At 47.5% G+C, this 25,961-nt stretch overlaps 1 protein-coding gene across 20 annotated transcripts in view; it reads right to left on the reverse strand.

The window, feature by feature from the left end:
* FGFR2 (fibroblast growth factor receptor 2) overlaps positions 1–25,961 on the reverse strand; it is a 104,356-nt gene that overhangs the window by 61,484 nt on the left and 16,911 nt on the right. For 11 of the 20 annotated variants that reach the window (XM_049696483.1, XM_049696487.1, XM_033420874.2 and 8 more), the window contains exons 3-5: positions 15,038–15,304; positions 14,077–14,154; positions 3,203–3,372 (exon numbers count right to left, since the gene is read on the reverse strand). In XM_049696483.1, coding sequence (XP_049552440.1) covers positions 3,203–3,372; positions 14,077–14,154; positions 15,038–15,304 — 515 coding nt within the window. The remainder of the gene's footprint in view (positions 1–3,202; positions 3,373–14,076; positions 14,155–15,037; positions 15,305–25,961) is intronic. The other 9 variants (XM_033420881.2, XM_049696490.1, XM_049696489.1 and 6 more) reach the window with 2 other exon arrangements.

The following is a 25,961-nucleotide window of genomic DNA, read 5'->3' on the forward strand; positions in this document are numbered from 1 at the left end:
GCCCCCAGGCCAGTCAGGCCCACCGTCCCAGCCTCTTTCTCCACAGAGAAAGGCCAGCTGGGCAAGAGATGCATCACTGCCGGCTGGCACTCCCCACCCCCGCTCCAAAGGTGTAATACTCTCCCTTTTGTTTGCCCTTTTCATTGAAAACAAAAACACAGTTTAGATTTTTCTCCCCACACACTCAAATTCCATTCCTCTTTCACTCCAGAAATGACTCCAACATCAAACAACAAAAATACTTTGGTCGTCTGTGCCTCCTCGGGATGAGGCTAACGGTTCCTAGTTTCACTTTTAGAACATTAGCTGCTCTTCATTTCGTGGAGTGTTGTCATCAATAATCAAAACCGAACTGCACCTGTTAAAAGCAAGCAGCATTTCCTCACTCGGCACCCTCAGTCTCCCAGCGTGTTTGTAACCACTAATTCAGATTTGCAAAAAGCTCCTTCCCCGTAATAATGATGTTGGTCCTATTTATTTTGAGACCGGGAGTTTCTGGAGGCTCATTGACCCTTTGCACTCATTTCCCAGACTTTCTTGAGGAAGGAAATGAGTTAACCACCAAGATTTTGACCACCCTTCTTATACTCAAGTTGTATTTAAATAAATCATTGGAACTGCATCAGTTATGATTTCAGAGAACGTTTGGTGGTTAGAACAATCCCAGGGGCCTCGATTTTAGTGGTTTAACTCTTCCTTTACAACCAGCATCACCTAATGAAATCTCTGTCTATTCATTCTTTAAAAAAAAAAAAAAAAAAAAAAAGCCAACCTCCAATCTCATTGTACCAGTCTAAGGACTGAACAAAGAGACAAATCGTCCTCCTGCTACTGCTTCCCCCAATGAGCAGGAGTCGTAGAAGACAACCCAAGTATTTCTACTCCACGGCTTCAAAGGCATCCACCTTCCAGCAGATGTGTTTCACATCTGTTTCACACAGAAACTGCCCACACGTGCACTTAGAAATTTACTTGTAGGCTTTCCCAATTATCCTCTGGGTTTTGGCTTCTAGAAAGTAATTTTTCAATGTTAAAACAAAAGTCAAAAGTTCCTACAGACGAAAATACTAACCCTTTCAAGATGAGTAACTGTGTATAGTGTTTCAGGAAAGGGCTCCGGGGCACTTTGTGTGGAGGGAAGCCCCATTTGAGCGCAGCAGGGATGGGACAGGGACTCACGTGCCATCTAAAGTGATGTTGCTGTGTTAACACAGGTAAGGGGTACATCAGGGAAAGTCCTCCTGGGTATCACACTGCTGCCACCAAGAAATCCTCTCCCACATGGTTCTTAAGGACCTGGGGCCTGAGTTGATGCATATCCTGCTTCATCCACTGTGCAGGTTCCTCCGATGCTCCAGTGATCCCCGTGTTTCCTGATACTCGTGCCCTCAATAATCACCTCCCTTGGTGACTTACTTAATGGTAGAAAACAGCAAAAGTGGTGGGATGGTACTTCTGTGATTAGGTTACAAAGGCTGTGACATCTATCTTCCTCATATTCTCCTCTGTCTTGTCTGTTCCCCCTCAGGAAGCCAGCTGCCATGCTGTCAGCTGCCCTATGGAGAGGCCCATGTGGCCAAAGGGTGGCCTCCAGCCAACGGCCAGTGAGGAACTGAGGCCCCCAGTCCAACAGCCTGCAAGGAAGTGAATCCTGACAACAACCACATGAGTGAGTCTGGAAGCAGATCCTTCCCCACTGACCCTTCAGATGAGACCCCAGCCTTAACTGAAACTGTGATTACCCTCCTGTGAGAGGCCCTGAGACAGAAGGCCACCTAAGCCACACCTGGATTCCTGACCCATAGAAACTGTGAGAGAATAAATGCTGTTATTAAAGCTACCAGGTCTTGGGGTAATTTGTTACAAGGCAATGGGTAACTGATACACCCATTTATGTTCCAAATGCACCAAAGAATTTCACAGTAAGGTTCCTTAAGTCATCCTTATATACTAAATTCGTAAACTTCTCCCCTTCCACACTAAATGACCTGGAGATTCCATATCACTCTTCTGAGACAACCTTCCTTCAAACTCAGCCTAGAATCCTTTCCGGATCTCCTTTACCTTAGTCTCCCAAGGAGCCAACATCACCTCTCTGCACATCCACGGCACAACCTACTCTTCTAACTTCACCCATATCAGTGTCTTGATTGCCAGCTCTTCTGTCTGCCTTCCTGCTGGACGAGGAGCCCCGATAAGCTAGGGCCGTGCTTTGCCCAGAGCCTAGGACGGTGCCTGCTACGAGGGCACTCGACCAACATTTGCTCAATGGATGAACAAACGCCTGAAGAGGCATCTTCAGGGAAATGGTTGTCAGTTTCAACCTCCCCAGTGAGTGATGAGACTATATTTCACCACATTCTGTAATGGGCTCTTCAGAATCCTTGAGGATGGAGGACAGGGAGATTGCCTCTGTCATCTTGGAAGTGTTCTTTTTTTTTTTAGTTTTATTTATTTATTTATTTGGCTGCGTTGGGTCTTCATTGCTGCGCACGGACTTTCTCTAGTTGAGGCGAGCAGGGGCTACTCTTCGTTGTGGTGCACATGCTTCTCATCGCAGTGGCTTCTCTCATTGCGGAGCACGGGCTCTAGGCACACAGGCTTCAGTAGCTGTGGCACGCAGGCTCGGTAGTTGTGGCTCGTGGGCTCTAGAGCACAGGCTCAGTAGTTGTGGCGTACGGGCTTAGGTGCTCTACAGCATGTGGGATCTTCCCGGACCAGGGTTCAAACCAGTGTGCCCTGCATTGGCAGGAGGATTCTTCACTGCGCCACCAGGGAAGTCCCGGGAAGTGTTCTCTCTTAATAAGTAGTATTTCATACCCCAGTCTCTCATCCAAGTCCATCCACTGTTCATACAATCCTGCTCAGATAGGGCAACTGTACTTACAACACTTCTCAAATTCTGCTTCAGTTTTAGTTTTACAGACCATAAAACATATAGAAAACAGACTCTCAACTTTCGACCCTTCTATTACTAAACTCTCTTCATATAAAGAACAACACAAATGGGGATTGTACTTTAAAATTACATGCAAGTCCAGGGTAAATTTTTTAAAATATCAAACATGGAAACGATCAATTATGATAATTATTGATTTTTTAAAAAAGAATATTCCTTCTAGTTCCTGCTAACTTTTGACTACTTAAAAAAATAAAGAAATAAAAATTGAAGAAATAGAATATTTTGAAAGCTTCATTCTACCTTATAGCCTCCAATGCGATGTTCCTGCTTAAATTCCTTCCCGTTTTTCAGCCACCTCATCGTTGGTGTTGGATTCCCCCCAGCTGGACAGCGGAACTTGACAGTGTTGGCTGCTGGGACGGCGTGCAGCCGTTTTTCCATCTTTTCTGTGTTGGTCCAATACGGTGCCCCTGTTTTGGAAAATGACATTATAATGTACGTAGATGGATAGCTTCGTCTCCATCATTAAATCCTAACAGGTAAGATCATTTTCTTTTGTAGGTGAATGATCCGACGCTTTCAAAACCTTTGGGTAATATTTACATCAGGGAAACATTTTCTGAAGTCTGCTCCAGCTGGCCTCCCAGAAGGTCCCTGGAGGTGGGCTGCTTGATAGTTTATAGTTTATGTCTATTAACAGGGAACCTTCTCTCCCTGTTCTTAGTGCCAGAATATAAATGCATGAACCATGCTTTAAAATGCTACTTTAGACACACGGTGACGACACATACCGTAACAACAGCTGAGTCCCCCTCCAATGTATCACTTTAGATCACCACACCTATGAAAGGATCACATATACGCATAAACAAGTTCTGCCCAAAAGCCACATCAATTTATCCATTGGCGCTTCAAAGGGTAATCAATAGTATAACTTATCTCAGTAGGGTAGAATAGCTCAGGGAGGATTCATTAATTTCCCAGCACTTTATATGACAAGTCAACAAGCCATGTTACTAAATATGTTTTAATTTTTAAAATGAAAAATGAAAAAAGGTTTCTTTCCTCTCGAATGGTGGTTGTGAATGCCATAATTCTACCAGCACGTCTAAGCAGGTAACTCAATAGGAGGCTGCCAATTAAACATTGTTGTGCCCTCTAAGGAGCCCTCAAAGACAGGAACACTAGTGATTTTTTAAACTCAAAGAAGGAGACACCTTTTCCAATTACCACAGGAAGGACATTTTTTTCTAAATTAAAGTCACAGCATCAATCGGGAATACTGCCATAAATTCTTCAAGCCTGCTAATAATGGCTCATGACCACTACTGACTGGGTGCTTCTTATTTGCAGACAAAGCCCCCAAAGCTCTCACGTGTTTACTGTATTAATCCTGACACAATTCAATTATAATTCCTGTTTAGGGATGGGGAAACTGAGTCACGGAGAAGTAATCTGCCCACAGCCAAAAAACTAGGAAGAAGCGCGACCAGGATGTGATCCGAGGCAGTCTGATTGCAGAGCCCACTGTTTGTCACCTACCTACTCTCCAAAGCATTGGAATCCATACCTTTAACCTCTCTGAACATGCAGGACTGGCGTCCAGGACAGCCTCAGCTGAAGGCACACTGCCTCCGTTATTACTGCCCAGGATTTCCAATGAAATCTTATACAGCAATTTAACTCTTCACATGCGTGATTCTGTCTCAGCAAACAGGTAACCAAAATCCCTGTATCCTCCCCAAAGCATCCATCAGCAGGGCCTTTAACATCCTAGAACATTCTAGAACACTAAAACTCTTGAAGACTGATCCATAAGTGCTTATTTCTAACAAGGGTTAGACTGAGCAGCAGCACACACCCTCCACAAACCAGAAGCAAAAACGGGCGTAGGAAGGGGCTTTGTCTATGATGCAGACTTAGAAGCTTCCTCCTCTGTTCTGTGGATGACACAGCTCGTTCCTGGCGAGGTGACAATGCCCTTCACTTAACAGCCAGGCTGTCGTGGTGGAATCAGAAAGTGGAAAGACTGCATCCAAAACACCTACCCTTCTTTGACTCACCCTTGCTCTTGAAACCTGCTATAAAAGGTGAAACAGGGATTTCTTAATGGGGACACGCTGTATCGTCTTCATCCTTCTGCTTATCTAAGTGTCAAGGTGGTGGGGTATCGACATGATGCCAAGGCAGAGCAAAGGGAGGCACAACTTGTCAGTCATGTGCACCAGAGAGAGAAAGGCCAGTGGGAGGGCGGGAGGGGAGCTGGGGGAGAAAATAGAGCTGCCCTTCTTTCCTCTGAATCCAGTTGCATCTGTAATGAGTAGGCAACTTGGTAGCCACTTGACTTGGGGTGTCAAATGCCCATAAACACACCTATTCTTTTGAGGGTTCCCCAGGGAGTACTCGATTCCTGTTTATCATAAGTCTCCCAGGGCCTGGCATATACTGCAACAATTTCAATCATCTTTCATTTTAAAAGCTCCTACTTAGAAAATTCCATCCACAGCCACTAAAAAAGAAAGCATTGAGAGCACAAAATAAATAATGAGCTTTGTCGCTACACAAAGACTTTTACAAATCTGCCCTAAATGAAAAGCATACTTCATGCTGTCAGGTGTCTGCATTCATGTTATCTGTTTAAGTAAACACAATAGCCTATTCATACGAATTAGCTAAATATTAATGTAGTGGCTCTTTCAGATACCATCAATTACAGCTGCCCTGATCCCGTGGAATGTCTTTACATTTTTATATAAAAAGAAATCAACAGACGTGTGCTTACGTACCAAGAGGCATGATTTCCACGTTCCCTATGTTGAAAAATAGGACTCAGCTTTAGCAACTAGGAACGCCGCGCTGCTCCTCCGTCACTGGGCTAAGCTGCTGGTGAGCCTGCAACCCACATGGGGATCCCCAGGCCACATGGGCCTGTACAGTCTTGGCCTGTGGCAAGAGCACACTGGCAACCAGCACCTTTTTCCTGGAGCCTGAGGAATTATTTAAGGACAAGGGTGAAAGAATTTTGTTGGCATTTCTGGCAGACAGCCACTTCCCTGGGGTGAAATTTCAATCATCAAACCTGCACCTATAAAATCTGCTTGTGCAAAACAGACACACAGTCATGCTTCTCATCTCAAGTCTATGGGCTAATTCAAAAAGAGTCACGTACCACAATGTTCACTGCAGCACTATTTACAATAGCCAGGACATGGAAGCAACCTAAGTGTCCATCGACAGATGAATGGATAAAGAAGATGTGGCACATATATACAATGGAATATTACTCAGCCATAAAAAGAAATGAAAGTGAGTTATTTGTAGTGAGGTGGATGGACCTAGAGTCTGTCATACAGAGTGAAGTCAGAAAGAGAAAAACAAATACCGTATGCTAACACATATATACGGAACCTAAAAAAAAAAAAAAAAAAAAGGTTCTGATGAACCTGGGGCAGGACAGGAATAAAGACGCAGACGTAGAGAATGGACTTGAGGACCCAATGGAGGGGGAAGGTTAGGCTGGGATGAAGTGAGAGAGTAACATTGACATATATACACTACCAAATGTAAAACAGATAGCTAGTGGGAAGCAGCTGCATCGCACGGGGAGATCAGCTCGGTGCTTTGTGACCCCCTAGAGGGGTGGGAGGGAGACGCAGGAGGGAGGGGATATGGGGATATATGTATACGTATAGCTGATTCACTTTATTATAAAGCAGAAACTAACATACCATTGTAAAGCAATTATACTCCAATAAAGATGTTAAAAAAAAAGAAGAAACCAGAAAAAAAATCTTTTAAAATAAAGTCTGTGGGCACCATGTGTCTCATCTAAAGGCTCAGAGATCGCAGGTGGGTGAGGCGCCATGAAATCTAATCAACAAAGTAGAAGCCAATCACCTACATGACTGTCACTGGAAACCCGAATTCACAACATTCGCTTTCTCTGAATAACGGCAAAGCTTGACTCAACAAAAAGGGCCATCAGGCCAAGTTCTCGAGGTTCCCTGAGTGGCAGTGATGGGTCACCACCAACTCCGTGTCCAACACCACTCCGGGTGCTAACGTCACACAGGCGCCATGTGCTTTCACGATGAGGCCTTCCTTTAAGAAGTCAAGCTCACGAATTTTTTTAAGAACATATGCTGGAGGGGAGGAGTTATTTTATTATTTTACAACAGCTCTTTCTGAAATAAACTAGTTTTATGGAAAACTTGAAGAGTCTGGAAGGTCCAGAAAAATAATTACACTGTAGGAATGGCCCTGCTGTGTTTCCATCATCAATGTCCTATGTCCTCTGCGAACTCTTCCTGTCTTCAATATTTCCTGCTATGTTTGCAGTCTGGACACATGGAAATGCCAGGGTCCCCACCCCAAGAACTACAATGCAGCTGGAGAGAAACAGGGACCAGGCTCCTAAAAAGCTCCTCTACCTAATGAGGCCTCTCTATCCCAAGGCTGTGAACAGCATTAACAACTTTCATTTGGAGGAGGAACTCACTTAACAAATTAATGATCTACAAAAGCAGAGAAGACTCTAGCACACAGTAGATGCTCAATACGGATGGCCAAGGCCACACCATGTTGCTTGAAAGAGGTGTACGGCATCCACTTTGTACACCTTCCCTGACATAACCTTAGGGATATATTTAATAGAGACGGAATTGTGGTATAAGCCCCTGATGGCATAAAACATGAATTATACTTAAATCAGGAGGAAATAAGTTGACCTAGATGATAGGTATGGCCCCTTCTGCTCTGATACTCTCAAATCTTCTGCTGTAGTATGTAGCAAAAGAACGACATTCTCTTAGTCATTAAATACTAATAACGACCAAGTTAAGGGAACAGTAAGACCTAGCCAAAATAAATCAATAAATACAAGCCCATCATCAAGGTTTAGCGTATTGACTCATTATCATTTTCTACACTGAAACAGATACTGTATGTTAGTAATAATACCAGGTAAGTAGAATTTTAATTTAATACAACAGAAGTCTCTTACCTTGTGGCTGGTTAAGCAGATTTATAACCCCACAGAAACTTCCCTCAAGGTTCCCTCAACACAGCCTTTCTTAATCCCCCTTCAACCCACAATAAAGATTCATCGTTCCTTCTCTGGTCCACCATCTTCTTGGTTATTATGTCTGTTTCCATGCCCAGAGCGTTTCTAGACTGAAATATATTCCTCTCGATGTCTGCTGACCGATAAGGGCAGATCACCTGGAGTGTGCAGCTCGAGCCACCTTCAGACTACGAAGCAGGCACTCAAGTGTTTATTGAACAGATGGATGGATGGATGGATGGACAGACCAGATGGACGACTGTTAAAAGCCTGAGCTATAAAATGAGGGAGCTGAACTGAATGTTCTGATAAGGCCCCTCCCGGTTCTAACATTCTTTCCAGGTATCTATCTATAGTCTACACAGATATTGATTCTGTCAACAAATGATAGGATCAGAGGATTTATTTTGACCCTGCAACCTAAACCTAAGGAGAAAACATGGGCTGCTGAGCCAGCTCCCACAAAAACTCTTACGTATCCGCACCCTGACATCCAAGGTTTACGGTCTTCTCTCTCTCTCTCTCTCTCTCTCTCTCTCCCTCACCAAATAGAGAGAATACAGCCTGGTGGTTTAAAGGAAAAACATGGACTCAAATTACCACTGTACCAAAAGGGACCTCAGTGACCATCTGGCCCAACGGCTGGTGTGATCAATGTCATCCAGAAAGGTTAAGTGATTTGATCAAGGTCACATGGCCAGAGGCTGGGCTGAGGCTAGACCCAAGTCTCCAGCTCCCTGAGCAGTGCTCTTTCAACCACTCCATGCTGCCCTTTGAACTCTCCCATGGTAATTAAGTCAAAAGTTCAAGATTTATGTGAGCTGTGGCCGCTGATGACTGCCAACTGTATTTTTATTGATGTAAAAAAAAAAACACAACAGCCTGTTTCAGCTCTTAGATTAAGTCTCACAAACTCTCTAAAGCCTCACTAAGGCCTCTGTCTTAAGTCTATAATTAGTGCCTTTAAAAATATCACTAATCAGGACATTTCAATGCTCTGACCCCTGATGAGGGAAGGAGGCACGTCTCTGAGAGCTCTACCCCATCCTTGCAGTAGACTGCAGTTCATCTGTCTTCAGTTTTGCACAGAGAAACAGAAAACAAATCTAACAAAATATGGAGATGTCAGTGAAGGTGTGGCTGTGGGGCTCAGGGGGGCTTTATTGGAGAAATCTCATTAAAACAACAGCTTGCTGACCAACAAGGCATTCAATAGGAAATACATTAAAACAAACCAGGCAAGCGACCCACATGTGAAACGCCTAAGTCCACTGGGAGACCAGTTGCTTGGGGGAGTTCCCAGGCTCTGCCTTCAAAAGAGAACCTGCTAGTGGCCGGTGATGCTGCTGGACCAGAGGGGAGGCCGAGAAAGAAAAGACGCTCAATCTGGCCGAATGGATGGAACACCACCCCCGGCCTTTGTGATAAAACACCCAAACCAACTTGTAATGAGGTTTTCACCGCAAAGGTGTTCCAAAAACTTTAGGCAGCTGGTACATTTTCTAAAAATTTGTTTTCTTCAGTTCCTGGAAACTTCAACACAACTAAGAAACCAGCATTTACCAACTTAGGTACGATCTCTTCCAAGGAAAATCTCAATTAGAGCCAAGGAGACAGTGAACTGTTACGATCAGCAGGTCTATCAATGAACGTTTAGAATCTCAGGCCAAGAACCTTCATTTTCCCCAGTTGCTTACAAAAAAAAAAAAAAAATTGCCTTTCTCCCTAATATGGAGGATGGGCAGATGCAGGTCTGAACGAAAATAAAGCCAAAATAGAAAATTACCTTCTCTCTCTTTACTCGATAGAAAGAACCACTCCACCTGCTACGGCTGTCTTACTATCAATTCCCTCTAGTTAAGCAGCCAAACTGAACCTTCTGTCACTCATGCCCTTCCAAAGAAGTCAGTCTCAAGTTCTCCAGAGACAGGAATCACTTAAACACAAGCCGGAGGTGATAAAAAGTACCTCGAAAAAAACGGACAGACACGTCTATCTATTTGCTGCCAGATAACCCATTAAGATACCTAGTACCTAGGGAAGGCAAGGACTAGTTAAGTTACGCTTTTTTAAGCTAAAGCACAAAGCTTGAACCTTTTCAAAATCCTCCACCTGGACGCATTTCAAAAATTAGCATCTGAAATCACAACTTTCTGTCCGGAGAAAGTCTCTTTCACCAAAGGGCATATGTAGCAGCATTATTTCCTGGCAGCCGGGCTTGCAGTGACATCACAAGATTGTTCCACTCAGGGAAACGTCTAGCACTGGTCAAGTGTGAGGTCATCAGCTAGTCAGCTGCTAAAATATGACCGGAGAATGCCCTTCACATCTGTGATGGAAGAACTTGCCTTAAAGGGGAGGCAGAGTCAGATCAATCAAACCAGCCCATTGCAGGGATTTTCAAAGCACGTGCAGCAGGATGTGAATAGATGCTATATTTTAAAAAGGGTCTTACGGTCAGTAAGTTTGGAAAACCCTGGGAAAGGACAAAAAGAAACAGATGTCTTACTACAGAACTTCTCAGAGCTTGTAACAGGCTGATGGACACTGTAAGTCTTCAAGAAAGGTCACAGTATGAGGTATTTTCCAAATTCATTTCAAAATACAACTCATTTTTGGCAGAGAATTATGCCGAACTAGGGTTCCAAGGGATACTCTTTGAGAAACATCAGCTTATTCTCTTTAATGTACAAACCAAACCTGAACGCTGCTCTGTTTTTAATGGGATCTGTAAAAGATATACGTGAGGACGGTAGTTCCACAAAATATTCATTCAACATCCAGGCTAGTCCTTGCCCTCCAGAAGCGATCTACCAGAAAAGGCAGGTCTGAGATACGTGATACTACACGTGATACAATGTACACTACCTGTGATACAACAGAACCCGTGAACAACAGTCAAAGCCACTCAATCGCCCAGTGTAAACAAGGAAATCCTCTACAGAGGAGCCCACTTTTGAGCTGGGTCTCGCAGGATGAGGTAAGAGTTCAGATCAACCCGAACACTGCAGTATATTCCTATAAAACTCAAATCGGACCTGGAGGTTAACGGATACCAGTTTCACGGCCAAAATGCAACAATCCTGCCTTAAGTTTTGACTGTTCTTTTTGCCATTATATTTGACTACCATACTTTTTGTACTCCGTACAGAATCTAAGAAGAACTCTACCAGGCAGATAAGCTTGGCTTCTGAGAGTTAACTGACAAAATTAGATAAACAGGAATACCAGCAATGAGAGTAACCTACAATCTATTTTTGGAGTCACTTGATGGAGAAGTAACGTAGACCGATCCTAAAAGAGAAAAACCCTTCTCAGAGAAGCTCAGAGCTATCACTGTCAGCACAGGGTTACTGGAGCATCATTTGTTAACTTCACTGAAGGGGAACTTTCAAACACACCCCAGTGGCATCTCCAGGCAATCAGAAGGCACCGAAGGAATCAATTTGGACACATGAGTGGTTTCCAGGTGGCTGAAAATGCAAAGAATTCAGTGCTTCTACAATTTTCCCTATTAATCAGGTCAGGCATTTGACACTCGAGGTGGCAAAAAATTGTCTTAATGGCAACATCCCCTTCCCCACCTTGCCAATTACCCTGGCCATGGCATTCCTCTGTCCACACGGGCCACAGCTGCTTAATCTCAGCCGCCCCAGGCTGCACCTGTGAATCAGACCGGCCTAATCACACTAACAGATGGCAGAGGCCAAGGAGCCAGCTAAGAACTGCTATCACTTTAAATCGCATCTAATGTTTCACAGGCACCAAACAGAGGCAATTCCCGACAGCAGTATCTGCCTGGTACAGCTAACACCAGCCCTTAATCACTGCAGAGCACCCACTTCGGGGCAGAGTTGGTGTCATTCGAGAGCTAATTACAAAGAACCCTGGTTGCAAGGTGAAGGAAGGCACGGCAATTCACTCAACGTGGGCTGGCGTGCCTTACATGCAACACTCTACTACCTGGCCCTACCTGGGCACTGAGCAGTCAGGACTAGTATTCAGGATGAAAAGAGAGTCATCAGAGAGAGGTTCAGTTCATTCAGTCTACCCTGCTGTTACATTTGATAACTTCCTGCATATTCCGGGTAACGTGCTATTAGGCAGGGGACTGATCACCAGAACAACACGGTTCCCAGGCATGCCAACAGAACCGCGCTGAATCTGATGTCCCGGTCACCAGCAATGGCTCCCACACACGGGTACCACTTGAGAGCTGTAAACAGCTGTGCGAGCATCCTCCCTTCACCCCCGTCATCACCCTGAGTATGGGCAGAGGGGCGCTGTGACTAGACATGCAACAGGCCTCTCTGACTGAACTGCAGCTCGGCTTTTGGCTCACTGAACCACAGATTGCCCATGAATAAGACACAAACAACTCCTGTCTCCACCTTATCTGGTCGTTGGGGGCACTGACTGAACCAGCAGCCAGCCCAGAGTCGGCCCAGAGCAGACCCTTTTCATCACTGTCAGGGTCACTGCCTCTCCTGCCGGAGCCAGAGAACTAATAAGAAGTGAGCGGCGTGTTGTAACGTACCAGTGTTTTATTACTAAATCGCAATGATAACAACAACCTCGTTAGAAGGCTGGTACAAAGCACAGCGGAAGACACTTTCACTCGCCTTATTACCCACTGTTTTACCAACGAGATCTCTAACAATAAACTCCTTCTGGAAGCAGATCTGCATGTGTGAATCCCTAAGCCAGTGGTTCTTACGCTTCCTGTGCATCAGAATCACTCCCAAAGTTTCTAATTCAGTGGGTCCGGGGTGGGCCCTGAGAATTTTCATTCCCAGTAAGTTCTTAAGTGACGCTGATGCTAGTGGTCGCAAGCTTTCTCTTGCCAAAGAGTGAAAACTATATGAGCCAAAATACCTCCCTTTTTGCCTAAGCTGCTAGGAGACTCAAGAGACAAATCCAGTTCCCCACTTCAGCAAAACATTATCCCAGGTGCCGGACAACATGGATTTTTCTCTTCTTCCTTGAAAAAGCCCTGGGTCTATTTTAATAACGAATTATCTTATTATTTAGGCCTTGTTTAAAGTTATTAAAGTAATATCCTTTTGAGAAAACGTAGAATATAACATCTAAGCAAAGAACGCCACTGACCAATGCAGAATCACTTTGGAAATATTCCAACCATGTTATTGGAAATATTTGATCTTCTTTATTGAATAAACACTCACAAATATTTTTCTGAACAATGTACAAATATGGACTCACTAATCCTCATAACCCCAAAAGATATTGTGATTATTCCCATTTTACAGATAAAGAAACTGAGGCACAAAAGTTAAATTACTTGCCCAAGGTTACCCAACTCGGCAGTGGTGGAGCAGCATTTGAACCGAGGCTGCCCAGCTCTGAGAGGCCACATTCTCACTCACCATGTAAAGGCCTCCTAGTGTCAGTTACGGCAGTGCTTTAACTGCCTTTACATGCGCAAACAGCATTCGTTGCCCCCCTTTTCTATCTGCAACGTAAGACACACTTCCCTTATTTCTGCTCAGCAAGCACTAATGTTTCACAAGGCCATGGTTTCTCAACCTTGGCACTATCCACATTTTGGACCAGATAATTCTTTGTTATGGGGCTGCCCTGTACATTGTAAAGATGTTTATTAGCAGCATCCCTGGCCTCTGCAAAGCCACTAGCATCCCCCCAACTTCCTGTGCTGAGACAACCAAACATTGCCCAGTGTCCCCCTGGGGAGGGAGAAGGAGGAGAATCACCCCCCGTGGAGAACCACTGGGACAAACCAAGCACTGTCGACGGTTATGAAAGAGACCAGGATGTTACACGGCTCTGCTGGCTTTACGTCTCCAAACAGCGAGAAGCCAGAGGAAAACGGAAAACCAAGGAAAGAAAAGTCATAACTGCTTTCAAAAGAAAAGTGGCTACTGACACAATAAGAAAGAACAAACAGTAGAGAAGGGTGTACAGTAACACTGGTTTATTCTCAGATTTGAAAGTCAAGAGAGGAGACACAGCAGAGAGAGGTGGGGACCGCGGGCGACAGCATCCCGAAGAGTCGACAGGGAGACAGCTTAGAGTCAGGCCTTCCCACTGAGCTCTCCTCTCTCGGGGACCTTCAGAGACAGCAATTACTTACTCTTGCTGTTACTGTTCTCACTGACAAAATCCTCCGAGCCATCTGTGTCGTCCTCATCATCTCCGGATGAGATGGCATCTGTATTCAAAAGAACATATCCATGGTTGTGTTTTTGCAGAGCCAAAGGTTGCAATCATCTACAACTTAGTCTTTCTGGAAAGGGGATTCAACAACCCAGGAACCCAGGCAAGAAGTCTGAGACTGTGTTTAGTTAAGATGGTTTTAATGGCTTAAATTTTCACTCCATGATGATAGTTCGTCTATATTATGATTCTCAACGTTTTTTGCTTTCACCTTATTTAAACATGCTATAAAATTGGATATACTGAAACTGGATTTTAAGCTTCAAATGGTACTCGAGTCCCCAACGAACTTACTGATTGTGTAATATCCAAAGATTCTTTCCAACACAAGCTTTCAGCACTCGGGGTCTACTTCAAGAAAGCAAATTAGTCGCTAGAAAAACTTAGCCCCCGTGTGGGCTTCTGACCGTTTACTAATATTCTGAAAGCGGAACTTTAATCTTGGCTGCAAAAGGGGTCCTGTGCAGTCCCTCCTCACCACATGGAAGAAAAGTCAAGGAGAGAAACTCAAATTTTAACAAAAGGAAGCAGAAATCTTCAGCATCCAAGTTTCAATTCTATGTTCTAAATGCCAAGGATGCCGGTGGTATGGGGGTAGAAAAAAAGAAAAGATGTGTTTTTACTTATAGGAAAGTGTGCTGTCTTAAATGAAAAATGTTACTGTGCACATGAGAATCCCGTCATTTTTAACGACCAGCCTCTCTGATATACCAGGTCCCGTAGAAGAACTTCAAAAACAGATCAATCACAAACTGTGAAGTTCTTTGCCTGGCATCCAATTAGCAGATCCCACCATGATTTCACTTGTCCAATAACACTTTACCCAGCAAAATGGCTACAGAGAAGAGAGAGAGCAGACAGCTGGCAGGCCAACTCACCTGTGACATTGACCATGAAGTAGACAGTCTCACTGTCTACATTCCTAGCAGCAGTACAAGCATAGAGGCCGGAGTCTCTAGGCGTGGCACCTTTTATCTGCAAGTACTCCCCAATTAGCACTGTCCTATTGTTGGGCCCCAAGTGTACCCCATCCTTAGTCCAACTGATCATGGCGGCATCTCGCAACAGGCAGCGCAACTCTAGCGATTCCCGGGGCGCAGCCACGTAAACTTCTGGTTGGGAAATTTGGTATTTGGTTGATGGCTCTGCAGAAAGGTGGGAGAGAGAAGACGGAGACAGATGGGAAAGAGGGAAAGGAGAGAACGTCCAACAAAGGTCAGTGGAGGCCCCTTGACTCCCAAGAGAGGCAGTTCATGCTTTGCAAATGGCCCCAGGGTGTCTGCTTCTCCTCGCACCCCCAGAAGCCGCCCTCACCAAGGAGAAGAGGAGAATCCAAAACCAACCAGAGGAAGCACCCGGCAAAAGCTGCCCCACTGAGTTTCCACAAACTGTAGAGCGTTAAACACAAACCTCAAACCCAACTTGGAAAGACACTGTACAAGAAAACTCTAAAGTCGATTATCAATCCAAAGCCTGCTTACACTGTAACCCCCGGGAAAGTCTATCATCGTGGCGTTTTTAATCTGTGAGAACGTGTGTTTTACAAATGGTTTAATTCCACATGACTGCATGGCTGTGTACACACACACACGCATGCACGCACGCACACACACACACCCCTATTTATTTGTGCTGACTCTGCCTGTTGTCATACATCTGAGCTTCTTAAAAAGAAATGCCTCAAACTCTCAGGCTCAGATCAGAACATTGCTGGTCTGGAGACTTAATTCGGTGCAGGGTGAGCTGGGATACACTGCTTTCCCTTAAAATAATAATAGCCTGGTGGCGTTAATGTCAAAACAGAAAAGAGAAAAATGCCCCCAGGGAGCCAAGAGGCGGTCCCCAGCCCCCATTACACGTAAATGGATCCTGAAATGAAGCTGCTGAAGGCTGCAGGACTGTCGCTCCGTTCGGAAAGCTGGACCGCTCCCTGCCCAAAAGCCCCTGCCATACACCCTGGGTTTCAGCCTCCTCAGGCCTCGGCCTTTGTCTCCTTTAGGGTTGTTCCTTCCTCCCTTGCCTCCACGCTAACACCAACCCGCCCTTCAAGGCCCAAATCACTCGTGCCCTCCCGGATGAGGGGGTGCCACCAGCCACCCTGGCCCAGAGGGAAGCGGGTCTCCCCTCTTCCCCAGCTCCTGGGGACGGACGACATTCCTGAGGGACTTGTTCTGTCCAGAGGAGATGCCAAGATCCTGAAGCGAGGGCTGAGGTCTTGTGGCTCTTCGTGAGCCCCTCCCCTGCCCCAGGCAGACGCATGGAAGGTGATCATTTCGAACAGGGCAAGACGGGACCTGGCAGGATCCAGCCTCCGCGAAAGGACTGACAAGGAGCCGTGCGTCAAGAACAGCCGGAGCTGCCAGCCGGGACCCACGAGGGTCTGTGAATCGGCTTTCATCCTCCACAGGGAGAACTATGAATGGTACCCAGAGTCCCAGGCCCAGAAAAACACAAAGCTTCCCGGCTCTGGGACGGTTCCAAAGCTGGGCAACATCACAAGGCAATTGTTTTGTCCTTCTGAATGTGGCCTGGACCAATCTCCCACATAAGATTGAAAGAAAGTTACTTCACGTTTCAGTCCCTGTATCCAAGGACCAGCAAGAGCCGCACGCATCTGGTTCTAGAAAAATCCTTCTCCCCATCACCACCACCAGCCAACATGGAGGGCCAGGGCCCCCCAAAGGGGCACCCCTAGCCTCACCGAGGCATCCATGCCAAGAAGGGCCCAGACGTTGAACAGGATGGGAACATAAGGAGGTTACCACACAAAGAGGAGAAAATACAAGTCATGTTTAACATGGAAAAACACACCCCAAAGCAAGGGCAGAAAGCCCCAATGACAAGCAGGTTACATTTCAAAAGTTTGTTTTTCTCATTCAACAGTTATTTATTGAGCACCTACTACGGGCCACGCTGCTTTTCATTCCGGATGCTCAAGAAGCAACAGGAAACAAAAACAGTCCTTGCACTTATGGGATATTAATTACAGTGGGTGATAGACAATAAATACAACATCGACAAAATGAGAAAGCATGCAGGGTGGTCCTAAGTGTCAGGGAGAAGATTCAGCAGGTTAGCGGCACACCCAGAGATGGAGGCTCCGGGCTCCAAAGCAGGAGTTGGCTAACCACAGCTCCCGGGCCGAACCCAGCCATCGTCTGTCTTTGTAAACAAAGTTTTATAGGCGCACGGCCATGCTTACGTATTGTCTGGGGCTGCTGTGATGTGACAGTGGCAGAGCTGAGTAGTTGAAACAGAGACCTAATGGCCTGCAGAACCTAAAATAGTTACAGTCTCGCCCTTTAGGGCAAGTTCACCAACTCCTGTTGTATAGCATGGTCAGAGAAGTCTTCTCTGGAGAGAAGTGAAGGGCAAAGCAATGCTTAAAAGATGTTGCTGGGAACTGAGCTGGAAGGTCCTCAGATGCGGCCTCCCAAGGCTAAGTCATAATGCTGCCGAATTCAGGGACTAATAAAAATGTTTTGAACTCTGGATCCTGAGCAGATATGCGGGTAAGAGGGGAAACGGAGAAGAACAAAGGAATCAGCTTGGCCCGTAATCTCAGAGCATCTCCTCTTCCCACCTCCTAGAGTCAGGGCCAGTCAATATCCGAAATGACGGGCCCCCAAAGGCCACCTGGCCCACCCCTTTCACAGCTGGTCAAGGCGAGGATCAGATGTCATTTGGGTCCTGGGTCTCCAACAACTGATCACAGAAACAGCACCCACAATGTTAGGATGAGCTGCCAGTGGCTTAGCCTGGGTCATAAAATAATCGATATTTATTACAACCACATTGTATGATCAGCAAGTTACCAAGAATGTTGTGGAATCTGCTTTCCTCTGAGCCAGAACTGGTCATCAAGAGATGACTGAGCAAGAAGCCAGCTGGTCAGAAGCTGCAACACTTTCCTCCCTTAAAGGAGAGCCCAGGACCCGTAGGGCCAACCTGTTCTGTCCTGGCCCTCGGATAAGGGGAAGCCATGTCCCTATTTCATGGAGGCACTGGAAAGCTCTAATACTGTTTTGCTTCTGTTTTGTTTTGTTTGTTTAAAAAGAAAAAAAAGCAAGACACTTGCAGTTATGATGCAGAAAAATTTCCCTCCGGACAAAGGTGGAATTATGATTTCTCCATTTTTAAAGGAACGCATTTTGACTGAGAAGCCTTTCCTTCATCTGAAATGGGTAAACCACAAAGTCTTGCTGAAACCAGGAGTATCTGAGATGCTGGACCAACATCACCGAAAGGACACTACCACCTGCTGCTGCAGAAGGAGGTAACACGGGGCAGTAAGGACCACGTCCTGTTCAGGCTGGACACACAGGAGATGCTGGTTAAGTGCGTGCGGCCTGCCTGGGAAAAGGATGAAGCCCTGAGGTCCAAGGCCACTCTGCTCCTACCTAGGCTCTCGGCCTCAGCTCCTCATCTCCTGAGAAGCAAGAATGCCCCCAAAACAGGATATTATCTTGAGAATCCAACAAGCCATTCAGTATGAACCTGACCTTCCAACTATACCTTGTTGGGCCCATGACGGTCACTATCTCCATCATTCTTCAAGGCTGAAGACACCACCACGATCTCGAGCGCCACTCTTTTCGGAGGATCATCAGAGAGACTCCTTGGATTTGTATCGCCATGGATACAGAGTGATGCTACTAATGATTGGCTCCCAGGTCAAAAGGACTGGTAAGGTGACTTGAGATACTAAGAGTGGTTTTAATTTCCAGGAAAACCAGGTCAAAACTGTCACCCAGGGCTTCCCTGGTGGCGCAGTGGTTGAGAGTCCACCTGCTGATGCAGGGGACACGGGTTCGTGCCCCAGTCCGGGAAGATCCCACATGCCGCGGAGCGACTGGGCCTGTGAGCCACAACTACTGAGCCTGCGCGTCTGGAGCCTGTGCTCCGCAACAGGAGAGGCCGCGATAGTGAGAGGCCCGTGCACTGCGATGAAGAGTGGTCCCCGCTTGCCGCAACTAGGGAAAGCCCTCGCACAGAAACGAAGACCCAACACAGCAAAAATAAATAAATAAACTAAAGGATTTCATTTCTTTAAAAAAAAAACAAACAGAAACTGTCACCCAAGGCATCCCTGGTGGCGCAGTGGTTGAGAGTCTGCCTACCGATGCAGGGGACACGGGTTCGTGCCCCGGGCCGGGAAGATCCCACGTGCTGCGGAGCGGCTGGGCCCGTGAGCCATGGCCGCTGAGCCTGCGCGTCCGGAGCCTGTGCTCCGCAACGGGAGGGGCCACAGCAGTGACAGGCCCGTGTACCGCAAAAAAAAAAAACAAAAACCTGTCACCCAGTTTTCCAATTAGATGATAAGCTTCAAGGGTAGTAAAATAATTCCCCAAAATACATCAATAAGATAACAATGTTCATTCATAACATTAAGCCATCCACCTTCAAGGTCTGAAACCAGTAACTACTACCAGTGGGAGATTCTACAAGTGTGTGAACAGGCTCATCTGGGGGTCTGTGGCGGCTTTGGGGAACCCCGGCAGAACCCAGCAATACCCCTGCATGATCTAGGACTTCAAGCGCAACTTAGGGAGGATGGGAGAGTGAATAGAAAGGGGAGAAGAAGGGAGAAGAGGTTGGGGATTAAAAGTCGGGGAAGACCAGTGGGGCACATGGTGGGGGTGAGGGGCAGAACGACACACCCATCCCAGGCCACCCAGCAGCTCCCGTGGCCCAGCTCGTAGGTTCCTGCATCGAAGACATCCCAGGGTACGGACACTTAGCCCGAGACCCAAACCACTGGCTCAGTGGAGGCAGCTCTGTCCCTGCCCCTCCCACGCGGCCACTGGGGCTTGGTTTCTCTTCTGTGCCGCTATCCTCCAGGTGACTCCCTGCCACGTGCTCCCGAGTGCTCTGTGGACACCTCCACAGTGGTACCGACCTCACTTTGCTCCATGGAGACAACGGGCCGGTTCCCTCTGACATCAGTGATGCTGCATCTGCGGTACCCTACCCACCCCTCTAACTGTGATGTGATCACCTCCCAGGGTCACAGGTCATGCCTCCCCTTGAGTCCACCAAGCTGCACGGCCTGCTCTATAAAATATGATGGTTGACACGGGGCAAAGTATTCCCTGAGAGATTTAAACGATACCTTTTATAGCAATATTAATATTCCCTGCATTTATTTTTTCTGGTACTGTAGCATACTTTTTACTCTTTCTTACAGACAGGAGTGGAGAAATCCATGCAGAGCACACACACAGCCCAACACTTCCGTCATCTGTTCTCACCAAAACACAACGAGGAGAAGGCTCCGGAAGCCACTTTGCTATGCACCAACTGCTCTTTCAGAGGCTTCCACGGACAGAAAATGTTTCCTCATATCTTTCATAATATAAATTACAATCCACAAAGAAGCAAGAAGGCTGGAGCGCACACACCAGGGCTGGACATTCTTTGTCTCTGTACCTAAAAGCGTTAAACAAACAAGGCGCTGAGTTTACTTTCTGGGAGGACGAAAAGGCACGTGTTTCTACTTGCTGAGGCCACACGCCTGGCGGGGGCAGCTCGGCTGTGCAGATCTTTGGTTGCATCAATCTGAACTTTCTCCCCACAAGTTTCAAACACTTGAGAAGCACAAGTGGCATCTTATCACACAGCTGCTTTCCAATAAATGGACTAATCTGATATTAAAAAATGAGAGATGGGCATCTCTGCAGCTCATCAAAAAGTGAATGGTGTGACTAACAGCCGCCACTGCACACGGCTGGTGTGTGATTCCTGTTCGGAGCTGCATCTCCTTCCCACCCCTAAGAAACTCTGAAGCCGGGATGCTTTGGGAGCTCCTGGAATGTAGAACTGAGGGGCCTCCAACTGCGGAGAGGAGATTGAGGAGGTGAGGGCTGCCTGACACCCCAAGTCCCGCAGTGGATCAGGGCAGAGGTGTGACATCACGCTGATGTCACCAGCTTTACTTCACAGGAAATCAACACAGCGAAACCAATCCTTGCTGGGGGTGAGCAGGGCCCAGGGAGGGGCAAGTCTTGTAAAAGTCAGAAAAGGCTGTGGTTTCTGGGACTTCGCTGTACATGACCAGCTGAATTCTTCCCTGGTGTCATCGGGAGGCCGTCTTGAGACAATTGGAGAGAATTGGAACAGGAGAGAATCTGGAACAGGGAGCTATTTCAGGTAACACTTGATGCTGCCGTACCAGCCATAGCAGCACTTCAGACTGTCACTTTTTATAATGTTTGCCTATAAACTTTTCCCGTGTGGTTTTTGAAATGGCGCCCAAACGCAAACAGAGAACAGATGGGAAACCCGCGTCTTGCCCTGTCCAATCATTTCGTGGAGAATGGATGACAGATTTAAACTGTTAAGGAAGAAAAGAGCCGCATATGCCAAGGGGACAACTAACTACACAAATTCAGCCTTTTCTGGGGTTTCCTAGGGACCAGTGTCTTTTCAAAGGTCAAGATGATCACAGCTAAGAAATGGGAGCCCCGGCTTCAAGGATGCAGGGGGGTCACCCCTGGAATGCGTCCCCCCTGAGGTCTCTCCGTCTGAGAAAGTCAGGGGCATCCAAGCCCTAAAGACATTCCTCCAGGAAGGGGAAGAAATGGAGAAAGAAATCCCTAAACAGATTCCTCAGCAAGAGAGGAGGGGAGGAAGAGACAGGGAAAGGGGTGTCCTGCTAGGGGGTATGGGTGGCAGGCCTCCCCGGGAACTACGACACCAGCATGTGAGGCAAGAGTAGTAAAACAGCCCCGGTTTCCTGGTGCCCTCCCGACCTTCCGCCACCTCGCACGAGAGGAATAAATATCACTGCTGTGGGGCTGCCACTGTCTTGACAGAAGAAATACACAGGACGCAGCTGCACACGTCACTGCAGTGTCACAGGGCACAGAGCAGGTAAGTGTCTGTTTCAGACTCATCCTCCTGGTCTTTACGATGGCCCGTAGAGGCCACACTCCAGTCCCGGCAAGAAGTTTCAACTGGCCACCCCCCCCAGTTCCTGTCCATAGGAACAGAATACAGAATCCCTCACATACGCAGCACTGCCAAAGTACTTTCTACCAGCCGGAACGGAGGGAGTCTGGACAGACAGACATCTATATCGCATTGCTTTTCCGTAATCCATGGTGTCTTAGAGCACAGGGGCTTTGGAAGAGCGAAGCCCACACTTTTCTACGGCACGGTTTCCATCTAGGTGGCATCAAAGCTTAGCCGTAGAAAGATTGAAAGGTCCTGGTGTCCCTGCACTCAAGTCAGAAATGACCACCCTCGCGTGCCCTAGCACGGGGGCTCCACAGACACCCAGATGGCAGCAGCAGAGCCGGCTGTTTTCAGCTCAGACAGGCTCGAAGCTTCTCCTTTACGAGAACGGGCTTGCAGGAGACAAAATCCGGGCCTCAAACAGAGGCCTTATAAGGCCTGAGTACTACTTGTTCCTTAAGGGGGGAAGGGAGAGACAAATACTCTGCACAATATAAAGATGAAAGTTCTCTACCTCAAGAAATACTGCCAACATAAAAATGGGGGCCTCAAAGAATTCAAAGCCCTGGAACACAGATAAGTAAACAGGCTGCAGTTTTCTCTTCCAACCCTTTGTCGGGGTGTCTTGCAGACTCACGTCAGGACTTAAAACTCTCCTTGGCGGTATCACGGGGGCCAGGACAACCACTCATAGCTGTCTCTGCCACAGTAGCCTGACTGTTCCAGAAACTCTAGCCTGGCTCACATTCCTGGTGATCAGATGGGATAATGGCTAATGCTTCCAATATGGTAACCATTAAAAATTATATATTTAGGCGCACCCCTCATATAATTTAGGTCTGTCTTTGAGAAACCCGGTGAACAGCTCTCCAAGTTTGAAAAGAAATGACGTTGTTACCTAAGAGAAAATAAAAATGTGGAAATAGTAAAGTGCCTAAGAAAGTACGCATTTAAGAGTGAGTCACCATTACCGCCCAATATTCGGACCCCAAATGCGGAAATATTCACCCCGTATTTTGTCAGCATCCCATCTTCTTTTGATCCAAGGTTTTAGGCTATGAATGACAGTGTCCTCCAAAAGGAAGCAAGAGGGACACAAAAGAGGTTTTCCCCCGGTCACAACGCGTGCATCGAACTCACGTTCGGAGAGCAAAATTCCCACGGGACCACCAGGAGGAGGGTACGGAACAGAAGCACCTGCATAAAATCCCTAGATATTGGTAGCTTTGCTTGAGGAAGAACTTCAAAATTGAGCCCTTTGGGAACCCAATTCCCAGAGAGACAAGCCATCAGGGTATCTAGTGCCCAGGAAGCAGAAACTGGCGCTAAGAGTTGTGTCAAAGTAGCTCCCCTGCCCCAGGTCGGATATACAGCGAGCCTATGCGTTCAGCCACCTGGTCGTCCAGGCCCTGAGCCTGCCTTCTGGGAACACGCTTGCTAGACACGGTGGAGGAGGCTGGCCCTTCTCGAAATCTAGGCTTCCTAGGGCATGCTGTTCTAGGAAAAACCACATCATCAAAAAGCTGGCCCTGCCGACTGACTGAGACCACTGGAAAATCTGTCTCTTTTTCTCAGCAGAAGGTTTTGTACTCCCTGTATCACCACAACCAGGAAGGGAAAAGGGGGGAGCGGGGATGGGGGCGTCACGAGGAGGTAAAGGAATGAAGGAATGAACGGGATCTGCCTGAAGTGGGCTTGCAGAGGCATCGCCTGTAAAATGAACAGACATCATCATCTCCGGTCCTGAAAAACGCATCCTCTGCCCCCCAAAACTGTTTTGTCCCCAAGTCCTCGTGGCAGCCCTTGACCCCAGGTGGCCCTCCTCGCTGTACAGAGTGGGAGGCCACCTTCCTCATCCGATGCTCCTTCAATTCCTGGAGCTGTTCCCTGTGGTACCTTAGTGTTTAGCCTCACTTCTGTCCCCTCCCTGGTGACTCTTCAGAAAAGGCAAGGACAGGCTGGGGATGTTAAAAGACCAGACTCAGAACAGGCCTGAGTCTCAACTCTGCCACTTAGAAATTGTGTGACCCAGGACAGGGCCCTCAGCTTTCTAATCACTTCGTCGTTCTTCCCCTGCAAACCAGGAACAACCATAACTGACAGTGCACGGAAGGCACTGAGCACAGTGCCCAGCACTTAGCGAGCGCTCAAAAGTACCAGCCGTGGGGAAGAACCTGTGGCTGAAAGCCTTGTTCCGGGGCTGCAGTTGGCTAACCGTGAACGGAGGAAACGCCCCTGACCAGGTCTTCTCAGCGTGGAAGGCTGGCGATGACAGGAAAGGGAGAGCCCCTGACACACAGTTCAGCGCCTATTTACCTACAGCGGCATGCTGTTTTCTGCTGGCGTGTGTGTGTGTGCGCACACGCGTGTGCACATGTGTTCTCAAGAACAGGAACATGCATGGAGACCTTCCTGCCCTTCTGGGAATCTCCCCCCCGCCCCGCATACCTGTGGATACGCTCTGAATTCCACCCCCAGCTCCTCTGGTCCTTCTCCCTGTATTCTGATCTCCTCCATCTCTGCAGCTTTTCCCACCCCTACATGGCAATGCCACTCAAGCCCCTGCTTGCAGGTTCACATTTCCACCTGCCCGAGGGAACACATTATCTGGGTGTCTACAGAGGTCCTATCTAAAGCAGGCAGATGACCTTCAACCTCCTCCTCTGGCCTCTTGCTGAATGGAGTCACCACGTGACATCAACTCAAGCTCCAAATCCACCCTACAGCACCTCTGCTCCCTCTCGCCTCCCACCTCGTCAGTCCCCACATCTCCTCCCCTATTCAGTCTGTCTCTGCAACAGCTCTGGAGATAAAGTAAGGGCGGCTTTCGGTCCCACGGGCCCACTACTCCAGGCCTCTATCATCTCTCCGAAAGAGCTCTGCAACACCCCCCAACCCATCACCCGTGGGCCGCCCCCTGTGTCCTTCATGAGCCACTAGAGCAATCTTCTGAAAAGCAAATCTTACCACCACTTTAAAAAAAAAAAAAAAGGCACAGACCACTCCACACTTCGACAGGGTGAAACCCAAAGAACATCACCCACACTAAGGCCCTGGCTGCTCCTGGCCCCAGATCCCGCTCTACCCTCTCTCTCACACCCGAGGCTTGTCTGTTCACATGGGCACTACTCCCTCTACCTGCATCCCCTGTCCCGACACTCTGCACGGCAAACTCCTATTCAGCCTTCAAAGCCCAGCTCAAATATCATCTCCTCTGATTCCCATTAAGACAGACTGCACGGCTCCCATCTCCAATTCATCAGGTCTTTGTTTATCCATCTAGTATATTCCCAGCAGAATACAGTCTGCCTCCACCCACCCACTCCAATTGAGAGCTGGGGGCGGGGGGGGGGGGAGCGGAGGAGGGGGGCTCTGCTTCTCAGCCTTTACTTTGCATAAAGATCACCCAGACACAGCTTCCAGGGCGCCCCTTCCAAAGTTTCTAGGTCAGGAGGCCTGAGGTGGGGTCTGAGATTCTGGATTTCCCAGAAGTTCCCGGGGAATGCTGATACTACTGGTCCAAGGGCCGCCTTGTGAGAAGTTCAGCTCCAGTGTCTAAGGACAAGCTTTAGACCTGCTGCGGCAGTGATGAACCCTGTCAACTTGGGCGGCCCCTTCTCCTCCCTGAGCCTCAGAGTCCTGGTCTGTAGAAGAGGCTACCTCCAGGCTAGGTCAAGGTCACCACGGGGACAAAACCAGAGACTGCCTGGGAAGGCTTTTGTAAAGTGGGGGGCACACCTAAGAGAAGCCTCCACCCCGGCAGGGGTGCCCTGCCTGCCTACCCCTCAGCACTGGCCAGAGCAGGCCAGGCTCCTGCTTGTGGGCCGTAGCTTGATACTTTTTAAC

This window comes from Orcinus orca, chromosome 14, assembly GCF_937001465.1.
Source record: "Orcinus orca chromosome 14, mOrcOrc1.1, whole genome shotgun sequence".
NCBI classification, from domain to species: domain Eukaryota; kingdom Metazoa; phylum Chordata; class Mammalia; order Artiodactyla; family Delphinidae; genus Orcinus; species Orcinus orca.